The sequence below is a fragment of the Leucopleurus acutus genome, assembly GCF_964270905.1.
Source record: "Leucopleurus acutus genome assembly, chromosome: 7".
Taxonomy (NCBI): domain Eukaryota; kingdom Metazoa; phylum Chordata; class Mammalia; order Artiodactyla; family Delphinidae; genus Leucopleurus; species Leucopleurus acutus.
The window spans coordinates 49,491,803-49,507,852 of NC_139150.1; the positions used below are offsets into that span (position 1 = coordinate 49,491,803).

At 38.1% G+C, this 16,050-nt stretch overlaps 1 protein-coding gene across 5 annotated transcripts in view; it reads right to left on the reverse strand.

Moving 5' to 3' along the window:
* CFAP95 (cilia and flagella associated protein 95) overlaps positions 1 to 16,050 on the reverse strand; it is a gene marked incomplete at its 5' end in the record, with an annotated part of 123,632 nt that overhangs the window by 80,917 nt on the left and 26,665 nt on the right. For 3 of the 5 annotated variants that reach the window (XM_082843127.1, XM_082843125.1, XM_082843126.1), the window contains one exon: positions 14,722 to 14,891. The exons of 1 other annotated variant lie outside the window; for it this stretch is intronic. In XM_082843127.1, the coding sequence (XP_082699253.1) occupies positions 14,722 to 14,732 (11 nt within the window). Of the gene's footprint in view, positions 1 to 1,822; positions 1,975 to 14,721; positions 14,892 to 16,050 lie in introns of those variants that run through there. One more of the 5 variants, XM_082843124.1, reaches the window with a different exon arrangement.

Below are 16,050 nucleotides of genomic sequence, written 5' to 3' on the forward strand. Positions count from 1 at the left end.
CTCTGTGTCTCCAACACACGGCACAGTGCATGACAGAAAAATGTTTGTTGGGTTAAATTTATTTCTTACTGCCCCCAAACCTTTCTAAAACCAACAGCATGAGAACTCTCTACATTTCCAGCAGTGGCCAGAATGACTTTGTGTTACACCACCCTTCTCTCCTACCAAGTTCCTCATCTCCTTCTCATCTATATTCTTCTGTGGTTTTGCTATTGATGTCTATGATGTCCACAAGGCAACTTTTCAAAGCAAAGGTAGTACAGAAGGGAGCAGAAGCACTGTCCACTTGAAAAAGGTCTTTCTCTTTAACAGTAATTTCTGGCAGTGATTTATATTATGACCTAAATCCTTATGGAGTAACAAAATCATGAAAGAGCTAAGTGTTTTGCTTGAGGGCTGTGAGGTAAGCCCTGTATGAGGTTAAAGGAGGATTTTCTGCTTCCCAATGTAGATTTTTATTCTAAATTAATATAGCCTCTCACAGTGAGCTCAATATAGGCAGAGAGTTGGTTTTAGGGATGAGAAGTAAAAGGGAGAGAGTTCATGGGAAAGTGAGTAGGCTGTAGAAAGTTTGCAAGACAGAAACAACGGGATTCACATATTATACATTACATGAATGAATGGGATCAAGAGGACTTAGCCTTAGGGCTAGAGTCAAAATCATCTTCTTTCAAAGGTGAAAGTATAAAGAAGACAAGATTTGAGATTTCATTTCAAATCTTCCTCTTTCCCAGAATATTCCAAATAGTCCAAAAACAATTACTGTCAATAGTACAGCCAGGAAAATTGACCCAAAGGATAGAATTCTAAATACCCTAAAAGGCCCCACTGTTCTGCCAATTAAATGTCATGGTTTCACTATCAGTCACTGTAATATTTAATAAACAGGAGAATCTCTAAGTGAATTCCAAACCCAAAGCCTAATGCAGAGGAAGTAAATGTTTCCTGAAGCCAGGAAAGAACCTGAAATTACCACAGAAAGAAGGAGTAGACTCATCTTAAGGAGTAGCCAGTGTTCAGCTCCAGTACATTCATAGTTGGCAGAAAGAATAAAATCCTCTGTTGCCAAGCCTTTCAGATTTTCAAGAGAAGACACAATCCTAGATTTCCACATGAAATCTCCTGGTTTTAAATGTGGGCAATGAATTTAAAAGAAAAATGTAAACACAGTGCATGTCAAATAAACTATGTCTGTTGGTTTACCCAGTGAGGGATGCCGGTCTGCAGTCTCTGGCCAGAATAGTCCTAGTAGCCTAGGGAATATTTTAACGACCTCTTTCAAATCATTCATTGTGCCTCACTGCCCCCAAGAAACGGCAGTCCTGGAGGCCATCCTCTGAACAGACATCTCCTCCTCCTGTGCCCTCAGTCTCCTAACAGACCCTGCCTTTTGTAAGTAAGCATTTGTCTCAGAACATGATTTCCAGGCCTCTGCAGACACCCTCCACCTACACTGTGTGGGTGATCTATGACCTCTGGTAGACAGGGTCTGGCTGCAGCAGGTCTCCGTGTGTGCTAGGGAGCTGCTCTTGGAGGGCTTTCCTATCTCATCCTCCCTGCCCCTACTCTCACTCTGACCCTCGCCATCTCTCCTTTGAAGATGTTTCCCTTTCCTTTCTCTTTCTTCTCTCCCAGTTCTCTCTCTTGTATGATCTTTTTCTTTCTTTCTCTGCTTTTCTTTTCCTCTTTTCTCATTCTTTTCTGTTTATTTTATCCTCTCCACCCTTGTCCTCTCTCTCTTACTCTCCTTTCCTCTCCTCCCCCATCCCTTCCCTTCTTCTCCCTCTGCCAGCACCTAGAAACTGCAAGAGAGCTCGCTCACCAGGAATACACCAGCACTGGCTTCGAGTATTTCTTGTGATGGGAGCGGAGGGTTAGGGAGCCCTTGCGCTCCATCAAGTCCGTGGGTCCAAGTTCAAACCAGTGTTGACTACCGCTACACCAACCCTGGCAGGAGCTGTCACAGCTCCCCATGGCTGCCCTCCTGTTACAGATCTCAGAGGATTTCTCTCTGCACCTATCCTGTTGCCTGTGCCGACACAGCCCAAGATTCGGCTTCTCTCATCTCCTAAGCAACCTGGGGCGGGGTCAATGTAAAGGGCGGGGCCAGTAGAAAGACGTATCTCTCAAGCCTAAAAGCCCTGGTTTCCTAGACAGTGAACGCAGATACTGCTTAGAAACTACACTTCCCAGAATGCAATGAGGGGAGCGAGCGGGCTATATAGAGGTTGAGAGGGACACCTGCATCCTGGGATCTGTAGTTTCGCTCTCCTAACAGTCTACTCCTCAGAGTGGGCGGAGTTAAGGGGGAGCGCTGGGTCACTTAAGGAGGACTAAGTGGACCTGAGCCCGGAGCTGGTCTATTGGGGCTGTCCTTGCGGAAGTTTCTTTTTACCATTCATCATCTGTTGCCACCACACCTTCTGCTTACAAGTTATGTAAATTTAACTAAAAGGGAGCAAGAGAACACCCCTCAAACCATAAAATATATCTTTTCTATATAGCTTTTCTAAATAAGAAAGAGGAGCAGAATTGTTTAGCAAATCAGCTAAAAAGTTTGAGGATGAAAAAGGCTTGGCTGGTCCCAGTTTCAGCTGTTCTCTCAACCTTTCTGAGCACGAATTTCTTCCTCTGAAAAACGAGGGAGGGAATGGGATCATGGAGGGGGCTGAGAAGGACACAAGAATCAGAGGTCCCTTCAGGCTGTAATGGCTGAAAGACTCAATCTCTAGGTACAGTTTAGGGCTCTAGGGCATTCAGCTCCCCAAGATTTGCCAAATTCTTCTCGCCTTAACATTTAACAGTTAATATGTGGTGACAATACAAACTCATCACATTATTGTTTTATAAGTTATATGCAAGAAGGAGATTTTAAAAAGATTATCTACAGCATTGCCGTCAGGAAATCTTGTGCTTATTCCACTTTTGAGTTTCCAAGAAAAGAGTATTTAGCACATCAGAATTCTCCTCCCCAACCTCAGCTGAGCACCTTAAGGGCATTAATGAACTTAATCATGGCCATCCCTCGGACCTGGCATAGCGCTTAATATATACATACCATATATACATACCATCAGTGAACTAATGAATGAATATTATGTTTGATTACCTTAGATTTATCCGGGCTTCCATAAATTACAGAAGTTTCTTACTTTAAGAAGGCCACATTACACAAAAAATTCAAATGTAAAATCACAAATTAAGAGACATTTTACATTACAAATAGACTTTATAGTTCACAGAAGATTTATTATGGCACTCCTATAGATAGCGAAGTGCTCTTCTGGATCAGATTTCACAAATTTGATTACACACAACTACTAAGTGCTTTTTTGTGGCCTGTGGTACTCAGTGTGGGCACCTGTGGTATGCTTAGGCCCCTATTTTACTGACAGCTACAGTTAAGCCATGTTTTTTAGAACCAAATAAATAGTCCACTGTCACCAGCTTAGTGCTAGTAGAGCGCTGACAGCTATTTTTGCCCTTTTCTTCTTGAAAGAATGAAAAGAAAAATAGAAATTAAAACGGTAAACAAGATCCAAGTTAAGCTCAATTCTGTCCAAAGCATAGCACATTGCTGTCACTCCAAAATTATTACCATCATACTATCTTTCGGTTTATTTTATTTTATTTAAGCTTAAAGTGTATTTATTTTACTTATGCTTTAAGTGATAGCAACATAATATATGTGCAACCAAGATGTCAGGTCTCTGTAGCCAATCTGACTCAGAGCCAAGCCCTTTCTCTGGTGCTGCTGAGATTTAAAAGCTCTTTAGCACACCAAGTAGCAATATAGTATGAAAACAAACAAAACAAACATAATTTGTTATTTTAGAGTTCCTTAAGCCAAGGTGACAGCCTTTTGAAGTCTAAGAAAATGCTTTTTCCCTCTTTATATCAGCTCTTTCCTCTTTCCTCTTTATATAAGCTTTATAAAACTTTACTGTCTTCTGTGTCTACTAAATACTTTTCAACATCCTCGAGCTGAGATGTAGGAAATTAACTCTCTGATACCCTCAAGTTCAGATATATTCTATTCTCTTTGTATACATCAGTACATGCTGTGGAATTTTTCGTTCCTGATTCCGTCCTTACCAGTAATAGAACAGTATTTATTGCAGAGGGGTTTTGTGAGAATTACATAAGATGATAAATATATTGAAAGCAGAAGGAACAGTTCCTAATACATGCTCAGCCCTCAATTAAATTTCAATTACTAATGCTATTACTACATCCCAACTTTGTCCTTATCATTTTGGAAAAGTATTCTAAAATGTGCTTGTTGTTTGTGTAGAGTTTCCTAACTATACTTCACTGTTCTTCAAGCTTTGTCTGTCTACAAGGTCTATTTAATGAATATCTTTTAATCATATTTTAATATGAAATTTAATAGTCTGAATCAGAAAAATGTTGGCAAGATATTTTGATGTTATCAGTGATAACAATGGTTTCGTATTCATATGGAATCTTTTCAAGACCATTATTAATAAGCTTTATTCTTTACAAAATCACTGATCCTCAACATACTTGAGTTATTCCTATTTTCCTCAAGCTTCATCAAACCAATGTAGTATAGGGCTTAATGCAATGCCTTCTATTATATTAATCTCTTTTCACCGTAACATCCTTGGGGTTAGAAAATCACAGCTCAGGTGGCTGAAACAGGACTTCTCTGTAAGATAATTGCAGGCAGACCAACTCGGGAAGTGGGAATCCCTTCATCTGAACCTACTCTAGTATATTTCTTTATTAGCTTTATCAGATCCTTAAAGAGGTTGCCAAGAAGACCTGACAAGAACAGCAAACCTAAAACAGATGTAACCCAGCCAGATGTAAATGCCTACAGAGGTTAACCTCTTTACCATCTCCTTTCCTTCCTGTCTTAATAGTCTGCTCAGTTCTTGGAAAAGCCCCTGCTCAGGACCTTCCAAAGTCACCATCATTGTATCCTCTCCCAGCATTAAAATTCTTCTACCAAATGTCATGCAATTACCTGAGAGAAAAATTTTAATTATGTAAGAAAATTAATTTGTACCATCTCCATGTTGAATCTAGTTTAAGTCTATTGAAAACTTGTATTTAAATTGTATAAAACTTAGAAGCTTAAAACTGAGTATTTATGTCCTAATCAAGGGTTGCATAGTAATTTTTTAGTTCCCCAGAAATAAGGACCTCCATATATACATCTAGGGGCCCACTTTCAAATATTTTGTATAAAAAAGTTAGAGTTCACCAGTTTGTCAAAATGAATGAGAGGTGTCTGGTCCTCCCCGCTCCCTCTGTCCCCCCTATCTCCTGACCTCTCTCCCACCTCTCCCTTCTTCTTTTCCTTTTCCCCACTTTTCCTCCCCTTATCCCTTCCTCTTCCATCTCTACTCATCTTCTTTCCTTCTTTCCTCTCCTCTCCTCTGCCTTCCCTCTCCCTGCTTCCTGTTCCTCTTCTTCCTTCTGTGAGAAGCGGTATGGATATTAGAACCAGAATCTACTGCTGAGCACCCAAGACAATCTGGTACAATTCAGTTACATGAAAAATATGAAAGAAAAATAGTAAAACCTAGAAATCAGGGCCAAAGTTTATATGAATAAGCTCATGTTTAATGACCCAGGAACTCTCAAAGGAATCAACACCAATGAAAGCTTCAATCTTCTTTCCTTTCCTTTCCTTTAACTATTCATAACTACCAACAGTCTTTTCCAGAAGAATTTAACCTTGAGTATGATTCCTCTGTGCTTCTAATTTGTATTGCAAACATATTAGGCATTGACCTGCCGTCAAACCATTATTAACTAGTATTGATTAAGTCCTGTCATGAAAGAGGCATTACTTCTGGAACTGCAACTCTCAGCATGGGGATTAATTTATTAAATATTCAATTCAGCATTTCCCTTATTTTTTTAATGTCTTTATTGAAGTATAATTGCTTTACAATGTTGTGTTAGTTTCTGCTGTATAACAAAGTGAATCAGCTATATGTATACATATATCCCCGTATCCCCTCCCTCTTGCGTCTCCCTCCCACCCTCCCTATCCCAACCCTCTAGGTGGTCACAAAGCACTGAGCTGATGACCCTGTGCTATGCAACTGCTTCCCACTAGCTATCTATTTTACATTTGGTAGTGTCTATATGTCAATGCTACTCTCTCACTTCGTCCCAGCTTACCCTTCCCTCTCCCCGTGTCCTCAAGTCCATTCTCTACGTCTGCGCCTTTATTCCTGTCCTGCTCCTAGGTTCATCAGAACCATTTTTTTTTTTTTAGATTCCATATATAAGTGTTAGCATACAGTATTTGTTTTTTTCCTTCTGACTTACTTCACTCTGTATGACAGACTCTAGGTCCATCTACCTCCCTACAAATAACTCAATTTCGTTTCTTTTTATGGCTGAGTAATATTCCATTGTATATATGTGCCACATTTCTTTATCCATTCATCTGTCGATGGACACTTAGGTTTCTTCCATGTCTTGGCTACTGTAAATAGTGCCGCAGTGAACATTGTGGTACATGTCTCTTTTTGAATTATGCTTTTCTCAGGGTATATGCCCAGTAGTGGGATTGCTGGCCATATGTTAGTTCTATTGTTAGTTTTCTAAGGAACCTCCATACTGTTCTCCATAGTGGCTGTATCAATTTACATTCCCACCAACAGTGCAAGAGCGTTCCCTTTTCTCCACATCCTCTCCATCATCTATTCTTTGGGGATTTTTTGATGATGACCATTCTGACTGGTGTGAGGTGATACCTCACTGTAGTTTTGATTTGCATTTCTCTAATGATTAATGATGTTGAACATCCTTTCATGTGTTTGTTGGCCATCTGTATATCTTCGTTGGAGAAATGTCTATTTAGGCTTTCTGTCCATTTTTGGATTGGGTTGTTTGTTTTTTTGATATTGATCTGCATGAGCTGCTTGTATATTTTGGAGATTAATCCTTTGTCAGTTGCTTCGTTTGCAAGTATTTTCTCCCATTCTGAGGGTTGTCTTTTCGTCTTGTTTACAGTTTCCTCTGCTGTGCAAAAGCTTTTAAGTTTCATTAGGTCTCATTTGTTTATTTTTGTTTTTATTTTCATTACTCTAGGAGGTTGGTCAAAAAAGATCTTACTGCCATTTATGTCAAAGAGTGTTTTTCCTATGTTTTCTTCTAAGGGTTTTATAGTGTCTGGTCTCACATTTAGGTCTTTAATCCATTTTGAGTTTGTTTTTCTGTATGGTGTTAGGCAGTGTTCTAATTTCATTCTTTTACATGTACCTGTCCAGTTTTCCCAGCACCATTTATTGAAGAGGCTGTCTTTTCTCCATTGTATGTTCCTGCCTCCTTTGTCATAAATTAGGTTATCATATGTGTGTGGGTTTATCTCTGGGCTTTCTATCCTGTTCCATTGATCTATATTTCTGTTTTTGTGCTAGTATCATACTGTCTTGATTCCTGTAGCTTTGTAGTATAGTTTGAAGTTGGGGAGCCTGATTCCTCCAGCTCCGTTTTTCTTTCTCAAGATTGCTTTGGCTATTCAGGGTCTTTTGTGTTTTCATACAAATTGTGAAATTTTTTGTTCTAGTTCTGCCAGTGGTAGTTTGATAGGGATTGCATTGAATCTGTAGATTGCTTTGGGTAGTAGAGTCATTTTCACAATGTTGATTCTTCCAGTACAGGAACGTGGTATATCTCTCCATCTATTTGTATCATCTTTAATTTCTTTCATCAGTGTCTTATAATTTTCTGCATACAGGTTTTTTGTCTCCTTAGGTAGGTTTATTCCTAGGTATTTTATTCTTTTTGTTGCAGTGGTAAATGGGAGTGTTTTCTTAATTTGACTTTCAGATGTTTCATCATTAGTGTATAGGAATGCAAGAAATTTCTGTGCATTAACTTTGTATCCTGCTACTTTACCAAATTCATTGATTAGCTCTAGTAGTTTTCTGGTGGCATCTTTAAGATTCTCCATGTATAGTATCATGTCACCTGCAAACAGTGACAGTTTTACTGCTTCTTTTCCAGTTTGGTTTCCTTTTATTTCTTTTTCTTCTCTGATTGCCATGGCTAGGACTTCCTTATTCAACTATGTTGAATAAGAGTGGCAAGAGTGGACATTCTTGTCTTGTTCCTGATCTTAGTGGAAATGCTTTCAGTTTTTCACCATTGAGAATGATGTTGGCTGTGGGTTTTTCATATATGGCCTTTATTATGTTGAGGTAGGTTCCCTCTATGCCCATTTTCTGGAGAGTCTTTGTCATAAATGGGTGTTAAATTTTGTCAAAAGCTTTTTCTGCATCTATTGAGATGAACATATGGTTTTTATTCCTTAATTTGTTAATGTGGTGTATCACATTGATTGATTTGCATATATTGAAGAATCCTTGCATCCATGAGATAAATCCCATTTGATCATGGTGTATAATCCTTATAATGTGTTGTTGGATTCCATTTGCTAGTATTTTGTTGAGAATTTTGTACCTATATTCATCAGTGATATTGGCCTGTAAGTTTGTTTTTTTGTGATATCTTTGTCTGGTTTAGGTATCAGGGTGATGGTGGCCTCGTAGGACAAATTTGTAATTGTTCCTCCCTCTGCAATTTTTTGAAAGAGTTTGAGAGGACAGGTGTTAGCTCTTCTCTAAATGTTTGATAGAATTTGCCTGTGAAGCCATCTGGTCTTGGACTGTTGTTTGTTGGAAGATTTTTTTTTTTAACATCTTTATTGGGGTATAATTGCTTTACAATGGTGTGTTAGTTTCTGCTTTATAACAAAGTGAATCAGTTATATATATACATATGTTCCCATATCTCTTCCCTCTTGTGTCTCCCTCCCTCCCAACCTCCCTATCCCACCCCTCCAGGCGGTCACAAAGCACGAGCCAATATCCCTGTGCCATGCAGCTACTTCCCACTAGCTATCTACCTTACGTTTGTTAGTGTGTATATGTCCATGACTCTCTCTCGCCCTGTCACAGCTCACCCTTCGCCCTCCCCATATCCTCAAGTCTGTTCTCCAGTAGGTCTGTGTCTTTATTCCTGTCTTACCCCTAGGTTCTTCATGACATTTTTTTTTTCTTCTTAAATTCCATATATATGTGTTAGCATACGGTATTTGTCTTTTTCTTTCTGACTTACTTCACTCTGTATGACAGTCTCTAGGTCTATCCAACTCATTACAAATAGCTCAATTTCGTTTCTTTTTATGGCTGAGTAATATTCCATTGTATATATGTGCCACATCTTCTTTATCCATTCATCCGATGATGGACACGTAGGTTGTTTCCATCGCCAGGCTATTGTAAATAGAGCTGCAATGAACATTTTGGTACATGACTCTTTTTGAATTTTGGTTTTCTCAGGGTATATGCCCAGTAGTGGGATTGCTGGGTCATATGGTAGTTCTATTTGTAGTTTTTTAAGGAAACTCCATACTGTTCTCCATAGTGGCTGAACCAATTCACATTCCCACCAGCAGTGCAAGAGTGTTCCCTTTTCTCCACACCCTCTCCAGCATTTATTGTTTCTAGATTTTTTGATGATGGCCATTCTAACTGGTATGAGATGATATCTCATTGTAGTTTTGATTTGCATTTCTCTAATGATTAATGATGTTGAGTATTCTTTCATGTGTTTATTGGCAGTCTGTATATCTTCTTTGGAGAAATGTCTATTTAGGTCTTCTGCCCATTTTTGGACTGGGTTGTTTGTTTTCTTGTTATTGAGCTGCATGAGCTGCTTGTAAATTTTGGAGATTAATCCTCTGTCAGTTGCTTCATTTTCAAATATTTTCTCCCATTCTGAGGGTTGTCTTTTGGTCTTGTTTATGGTTTCCTTTGCTGGGCAAAAGCTTTGAAGTTTCATTAGGTCCCATTTGTTTATTTTTGTTTTTATTTCCATTTCTCTAGGAGGTGGGTCAGAAAGGATCTTGCTGTGATTTATGTCATAGAGTGTTCTGCCTATGTTTTCCTCTAAGAGTGTGATAGTTTCTGGCCTTACATTTAGGTCTTTAATCCATTTTGAGCTTATTTTTGTGTATGGTGTTAGGGTGTGATCTAATCTCATACTTTTACATGTATCTGTCCAGTTTTTCCAGCGCCACTTATTGAAGAGGCTGTCCTTTCTCCACTGTACATTCCTGCCACCTTTATCAAAGATAAGGTGTCCATATGTGCGTGGGTTTATCTCTGGGCTTTCTATCCTGTTCCATTGATCTGTCTTTCTGTTTTTGTGCCAGTACCATACTGTCTTGATTACTGTAGCTTTGTAGTATAGTCTGAAGTCAGGGAGCCTGATTCCTCCAGCTCCTTTTTTCGTTCTCAAGATTGCTTTGGCTATTCGGGGTCTTTTGTGTTTCCATACAAATTGTGAAATTTTTTGTTCTAGTTCTGTGAAAAATGCCCGTGGTAGTTTGATAGGGATTGCATTGAATCTATAGATTGCTTTGGGTAGCAGAGTCATTTTCACAATGTTGATTCTTCCAATCCAAGAACATGGTATATCTCTCCATCTATTTATGTCATCTTTAATTTCTTTCATCAGTGTCTTATAATTTTCTGCATACAGGTCTTTTGTCTCCTTAGGTACGTTTATTCCTAGATATTTTATTCTTTTTGTTGCAATGGTAAATGGGAGTGTTTTCTTGATTTCACTTTCAGATTTTTCATCATTAGTATATAGGAATGTCAGAGATTTCTGTGCATTAATTTTGTATCCTGCTACTTTACCAAATTCATTGATTAGCTCTAGTAGTTTTCTGGTAGCATCTTTAGGATTCTCTATGTATAGTATCATGTCATCTGCAAACAGTGACAGGTTTACTTCTCTTTTCCGATTTGGATTCCTTTTATTTCCTTTTCTTCTCTGATTGCTGTGGCTAAAACTTCCAAAACTATGTTGAATAAGAGTGGTGAGAGTGGGCAACCTTGTCTTGTTCCTGATCTTAGTGGAAATGCTTTCAGTTTTTCACCATTGAGGATGATGTTTGCTGTGGGCTTGTCATATATGGCCTTTATGATGTTGAGGAAAGTTCCCTCTATGCCTACTTTCTGCAGGGTTTTTATCATAAATTGGTGTTGAATTTTGTCAAAAGCTTTCTCTGCATCTATTGAGATGATCATATGGTTTTTCTCCTTCAATCTGTTAATATGGTTTATCACATTGATAGGTTTGCGTATATTGAAGAATCCTTGCATTCCTGGAATAAACCCCACTTGATCATGGTGTATGATCCTTTTAATGTGCTGTTGGATTCTGTTTGCTAGTATTTTGTTGAGGATTTTTGCATCTATGTTCATCAATGATATTGGCCTGTAGTTTTCTTTCTTTGTGTCATCCTTGTCTGGTTTTGGTATCAAGGTGATGGTAGCCTCATAGAAGGAATTTGGGAGTGTTCCTCCCTCTGCTATATTTTGGAAGAGTTTGAGAAGGATAGGTGTTAGCTCTTCTCTAAATGTTTGATAGAATTCGCCTGTGAAGCCATCTGGTCCTGGGCTTTTGTTTATTGGAAGATTTTTAATCACAGTTTCAATTTCAGTGCTTGTGATTGGTCTGTTCATATTTTCGATTTCTTCCTGATTCAGTCTTGGCAGGTTGTGTATTTCTAAGAATTTGTCCATTTCTTCCAGATTGTTTGTTTTATTGGCATAGAGTTGCTTGTAGTAATCTCTCATGATCTTTTTTATTTCTGCAGTGTCAGTTGTTACTTCTCCTTTTTCATTTCTAATTCTATTGATTTGAGTCTTCTCCCTTTTTTTCTTGATGAGTCTGGTTAGTGGTTTATCTATTTTGTTTATCTTCTCAAAGAACCAGCTTTTAGTTTTATTGATCTTTGCTATTGTTTCCTTCATTTCTTTTTCATTTATTTCTGATCTGATTTTTATGATTTTTTTCCTTCTGCTAGCTTTGGGGTTTTTTTGTTCTTCTTTCTCTAATTGCTTGAGGTGCAAGGTTAGGTTGTTTATTCGAGATGTTTCCTGCTTCTTAAGGTAGGATTGTATTGCTATAAACTTCCCTGTTAGAACTGCTTTTGATGCATCCCATAGGTTTTGGCTCATTGTGTCTCCATTGTCATTTGTTTCTAGTTATTTTTTTATTTCCTCTTTGATTTCTTCAGTGATCACTTCATTATTAAGTAGTGTATTGTTTCAATTTCATTACTTGTGATAGGTCTGTTTATATTTTCTAATTCTTCCTGGTTCAGTCTTGGAAAATTGTACCTTTCCAAGAATTTGTCCATTTCTTCAAGGTTGTTTATTTTATTGGCATATAGTTGCTTGTAGTAGTCTCTTATAATCCTTTGTATTTCTGTGGTGTCAGTTTAATTTCTCCTTTTTCATTTTAATTTTATTGATGTGAGTCCTCTCCCTTTTTTCTTGATGTATCTGGCTAAAGGTTTATCAATTTTGTTTATCTTCTCAAAGACCCAACTTTTTTTGTTTTTGCGGTACGCGGGCCTCTTGCTGTTGTGGCCTCTCCCGTTGCGGAGCACAGGCTCCGGACACACAGGCTCATGGGCCTAGCCATTCCGCAGCATGTGGGATCTTCCCGGACCAGGGCACGAACCTGTGTCCCCTGCATCGGCAGGCAGACTCTCAACCACTGTGCCACCAGGGAAGCCCAGAACCAACTTTTAATTTTATTGATATTTGATATTTTTTTCTTCATTTCTATTTCATTTATTTCTGCTCTGATCTTTATGCTTTCTTTCCTTCTACTGACTTTGGGTTTTCTTTGTTCTTCTTTCTCTAGTTGCTTTAGGTGTAAGGTTAGATAGTTTATTTGTGATTTTTCTTGTTTCTTGAGGTGAGATTGAATTGCTATAAACTTCCCTCTTAGAACGCTTTTGCTGTGTCACATAGGCTTTGGGTTGTTTTGTTTTCATTGTCATTTGTTTCTATGTATTTTTTAATTTCCTCTTTGATTTCTTCAGTGATCTCTTGATTATCTAGTAGTGCACTGTTTAGCCTCCATGTATTTCTGTTTTTTACAGCTCTTTTTTTTTTCCTGTAGTTGATTTCTAATCTCATAGTGTTGTGGTCAGAAAAGATGCTTCATACAATTTCAATTTTCTTAAATTTACTGAGGCTTGATTTCGGACCCAAGATGTGATCTATCCTGGAGAATGTTCCATGTGCACTTGAGAAGAAAGTGTATTCTGTCACTTCCGGGTGGAATGTCCTATAAATACCAACTGAATCTATCTGGTCTATTGTGTCATTTAAAGCTTGTGTTTATTTATTTTCTGTTTGGATGATCTGTCCATTGGTGTAAGTGGGGTGTTAAAGTCCCCCACTATTATTGTGTTACTGTCAATTACCCCTTTTATGGTTGTTAGCACTTGCCTTATGTATTGAGGTGTTCCTATGTTGGGTGCTTCAATATTTATAATTGTTATATCTTCTTCTTGGACTGATCCCTTGATCATTATGTAGTGTCCTTCCTTATCTCTTGCAACAGTCTTTATTTTAAAGTCTATTTTATCTGATATGAATATTGCTATTCCAGCTTTCTTTTGACTTCCATTTGCATGGAATATCTTCTTCCATCCCCTCAGTTTCAGTCTGTATGCGTCCCTTGTTCTGAGGTGGGTCTCTTGTAGACAGCGTATAGATGGGTCTTATTTTTGTATCCATTCAGCCAGTCTGTGTATTTTGGTTGGGGCATTTAATCCATTTACATTTAAGGTAATTATTGATGTGTATGTTCCTATTACCATTTTCTTAATTATTTTAGGTTTGTTTTTGTGGGTCTTCTTCTTCCCTTGTGTTTCCTGACTAGAGAAGTTCCTTTAGCATTTGTTGCAAAGGTGCTCTGGTGGCGCTGAATTCTCTTAGCTTTTGCTTGTCTGTAACGCTTTTGATTTCTCTGTCAAATCTGAATGAGAGCCTTGCTGGGTAGAGTAATGTTGGTTGTAGGTTTTTCCCTTTCATCACTTTAAATAATCATGCCACTCCCTTCTGCCCTGCAGAGTATTTTAAATGTAATCATATAGCTTATGCTGTGTCATCGCTTCTCATTTAGTGTCTGTTCTATTTAGTTTAAGATGAACTAAATTTCTATTTTTGAGTGAACCTTATCATTATTCTTGAAAAATACGTCATATTTTCTCCCACTGTTGATATGCATGAGGAGAATATTTTGTGTAATAATTAACTGCCTTTTTTTCTCGGCACATTATGAGAATTAATTTGGAAGTAAAATATATTAACGATTACTCTTATTTACCATTTGAAAGTTTTCTTCAAAACTGTGACACAAAATTTCCTTCCATTATAGTCAGAATGTGGGATAAATGTTTCTTCCAGATGGGTATCATTTCTTATTTTTTATCTAAATGTATAAGAGTCATGGAATAAACAAGCCTAGAATCTGGGCTCATAGGAAGGGAGAGTAAAGGTTATTTGGTACAGCATCATAGTCAAAGTAGAAATGTACTCCTGGCCTCTAAACTACTGCTGAGAATAGTAAGCTCAGAGTCTAGAGCACACAATTCACAAAGGTGAATAAGCTCAGAGTCTAGAGCACACAATTCACAAAGGCGGCCCATTCTAATACTGTACAAGTATAATCATAGGTTCCATCTTATGCTGAGCTAATGTGAACCTCCTTGCTTGATGCACCTGTTGCTTCTGCTTCTTGAAAATGGAAGATAAGCCTTATTTCTCTTGAGCACAAGATCCTTTCAGAGATTTGAAGAGTTATAACATGGCTTCTCTTTTCCCAGGTAAACAAAGTAAACAAACTTACCTGTTCTTCATCTTTATTATGGCTGAACCTCTGGCTGTACATCACTTTGATCATGATCTCCTTAAAAAAGTGTTCTCAGAACAGAGCACAATATTTTACTCTTACCAGTGCTGAGTACAGTGGAGCTACTGTGTCCCATACATTTGATTCTGTGCTTTTATTAGCACAACCTAAGCAGGAGAGGAAGTAAGTAAGAGAGGATATGAAAAAGGAAAGAAGAGAGAGAGGGAAGGAGGGAGGAAGAAACAGAAAATAGGTGAACTGAAACCAGATCAGGGAGAAATAAACAAATTCAAAATGTAAGTATGTCCCAAGGCTAATCCTAGGATCAGAACTACCATCTGGAGACAAAGCTTTTGGACCTCTGGCAAGGTTGGAAAGCTTATAGCAAGCCTCCTGCATGAAGCCTAGGGCCTTTAAAACAACAATTGAAGGAGTCTATGAAAATACAAATCCTCTCTGAAGCAAACTATCCCCAATTTAGACTCTCAGGATTCCCCCAGATTAAATTCAACAAATGTGAGCTCACAAAAAGTACTGGCAAATATAGAAGGAAATAAGCTAGGATGAGCAAAAGCAACAAAGAACAGATTTAGGTCCCCTACCACTCCCTAAATCAGATATTCAAATTATTAGAGGCAGCATGTGAGATAACTCTGAACCAAAATTCTAAAGAAACAAATCTCAGAATCAGAAAACAATTTGATTAAGGGATAAATCACTCTCAAAAATAGAGAAACTTTCAATGTGAACATGGATGCATTAATCAGTAGTTTCCCCCTCTCATCATGGAAATCTTATGAAAGCCACAAGTATGTGGAAAACAAAAATTTTAATTTTGTTAAAATTAAGAGAGAGACTACAAAATATACAAAGGTTGCTGAGCCTTTAGGATTCACAAGGTAGTAAGTGCAGAAGGACATAAGAGCAGTGTGGTAGGCAGAATCCTAAAATCTATGCTCCCCTCCACCCCAACCAAGATTTCCTGCACTAATCTGGGTACGAATATGATGAATACAATATTACACCTGTGATTATGTTATATTACGTGGCAAATGGGATTTTGTAGATGCAATTTAAAGTACTAATCAGTTGGTTTTGGGTTAACCAAAAGGGAGATTATCCAGGTGAACTTAATCTAATCACACAAGCCCTTTGAAAGCAGAGAGTTTTCTCTGTCCATTGGCAGAAGGGAAGCTCAGAGAGATCTAAACAGAAGGATTCAAGGCACTGTTGCTAGTTTTGAAGATGGAGGAGCCATTTAAACGATGGGAGAGTGGCCTCTAGGAGCTATAAGAGTGGTCCATATCTGACAGCTAGTAGGAAAAT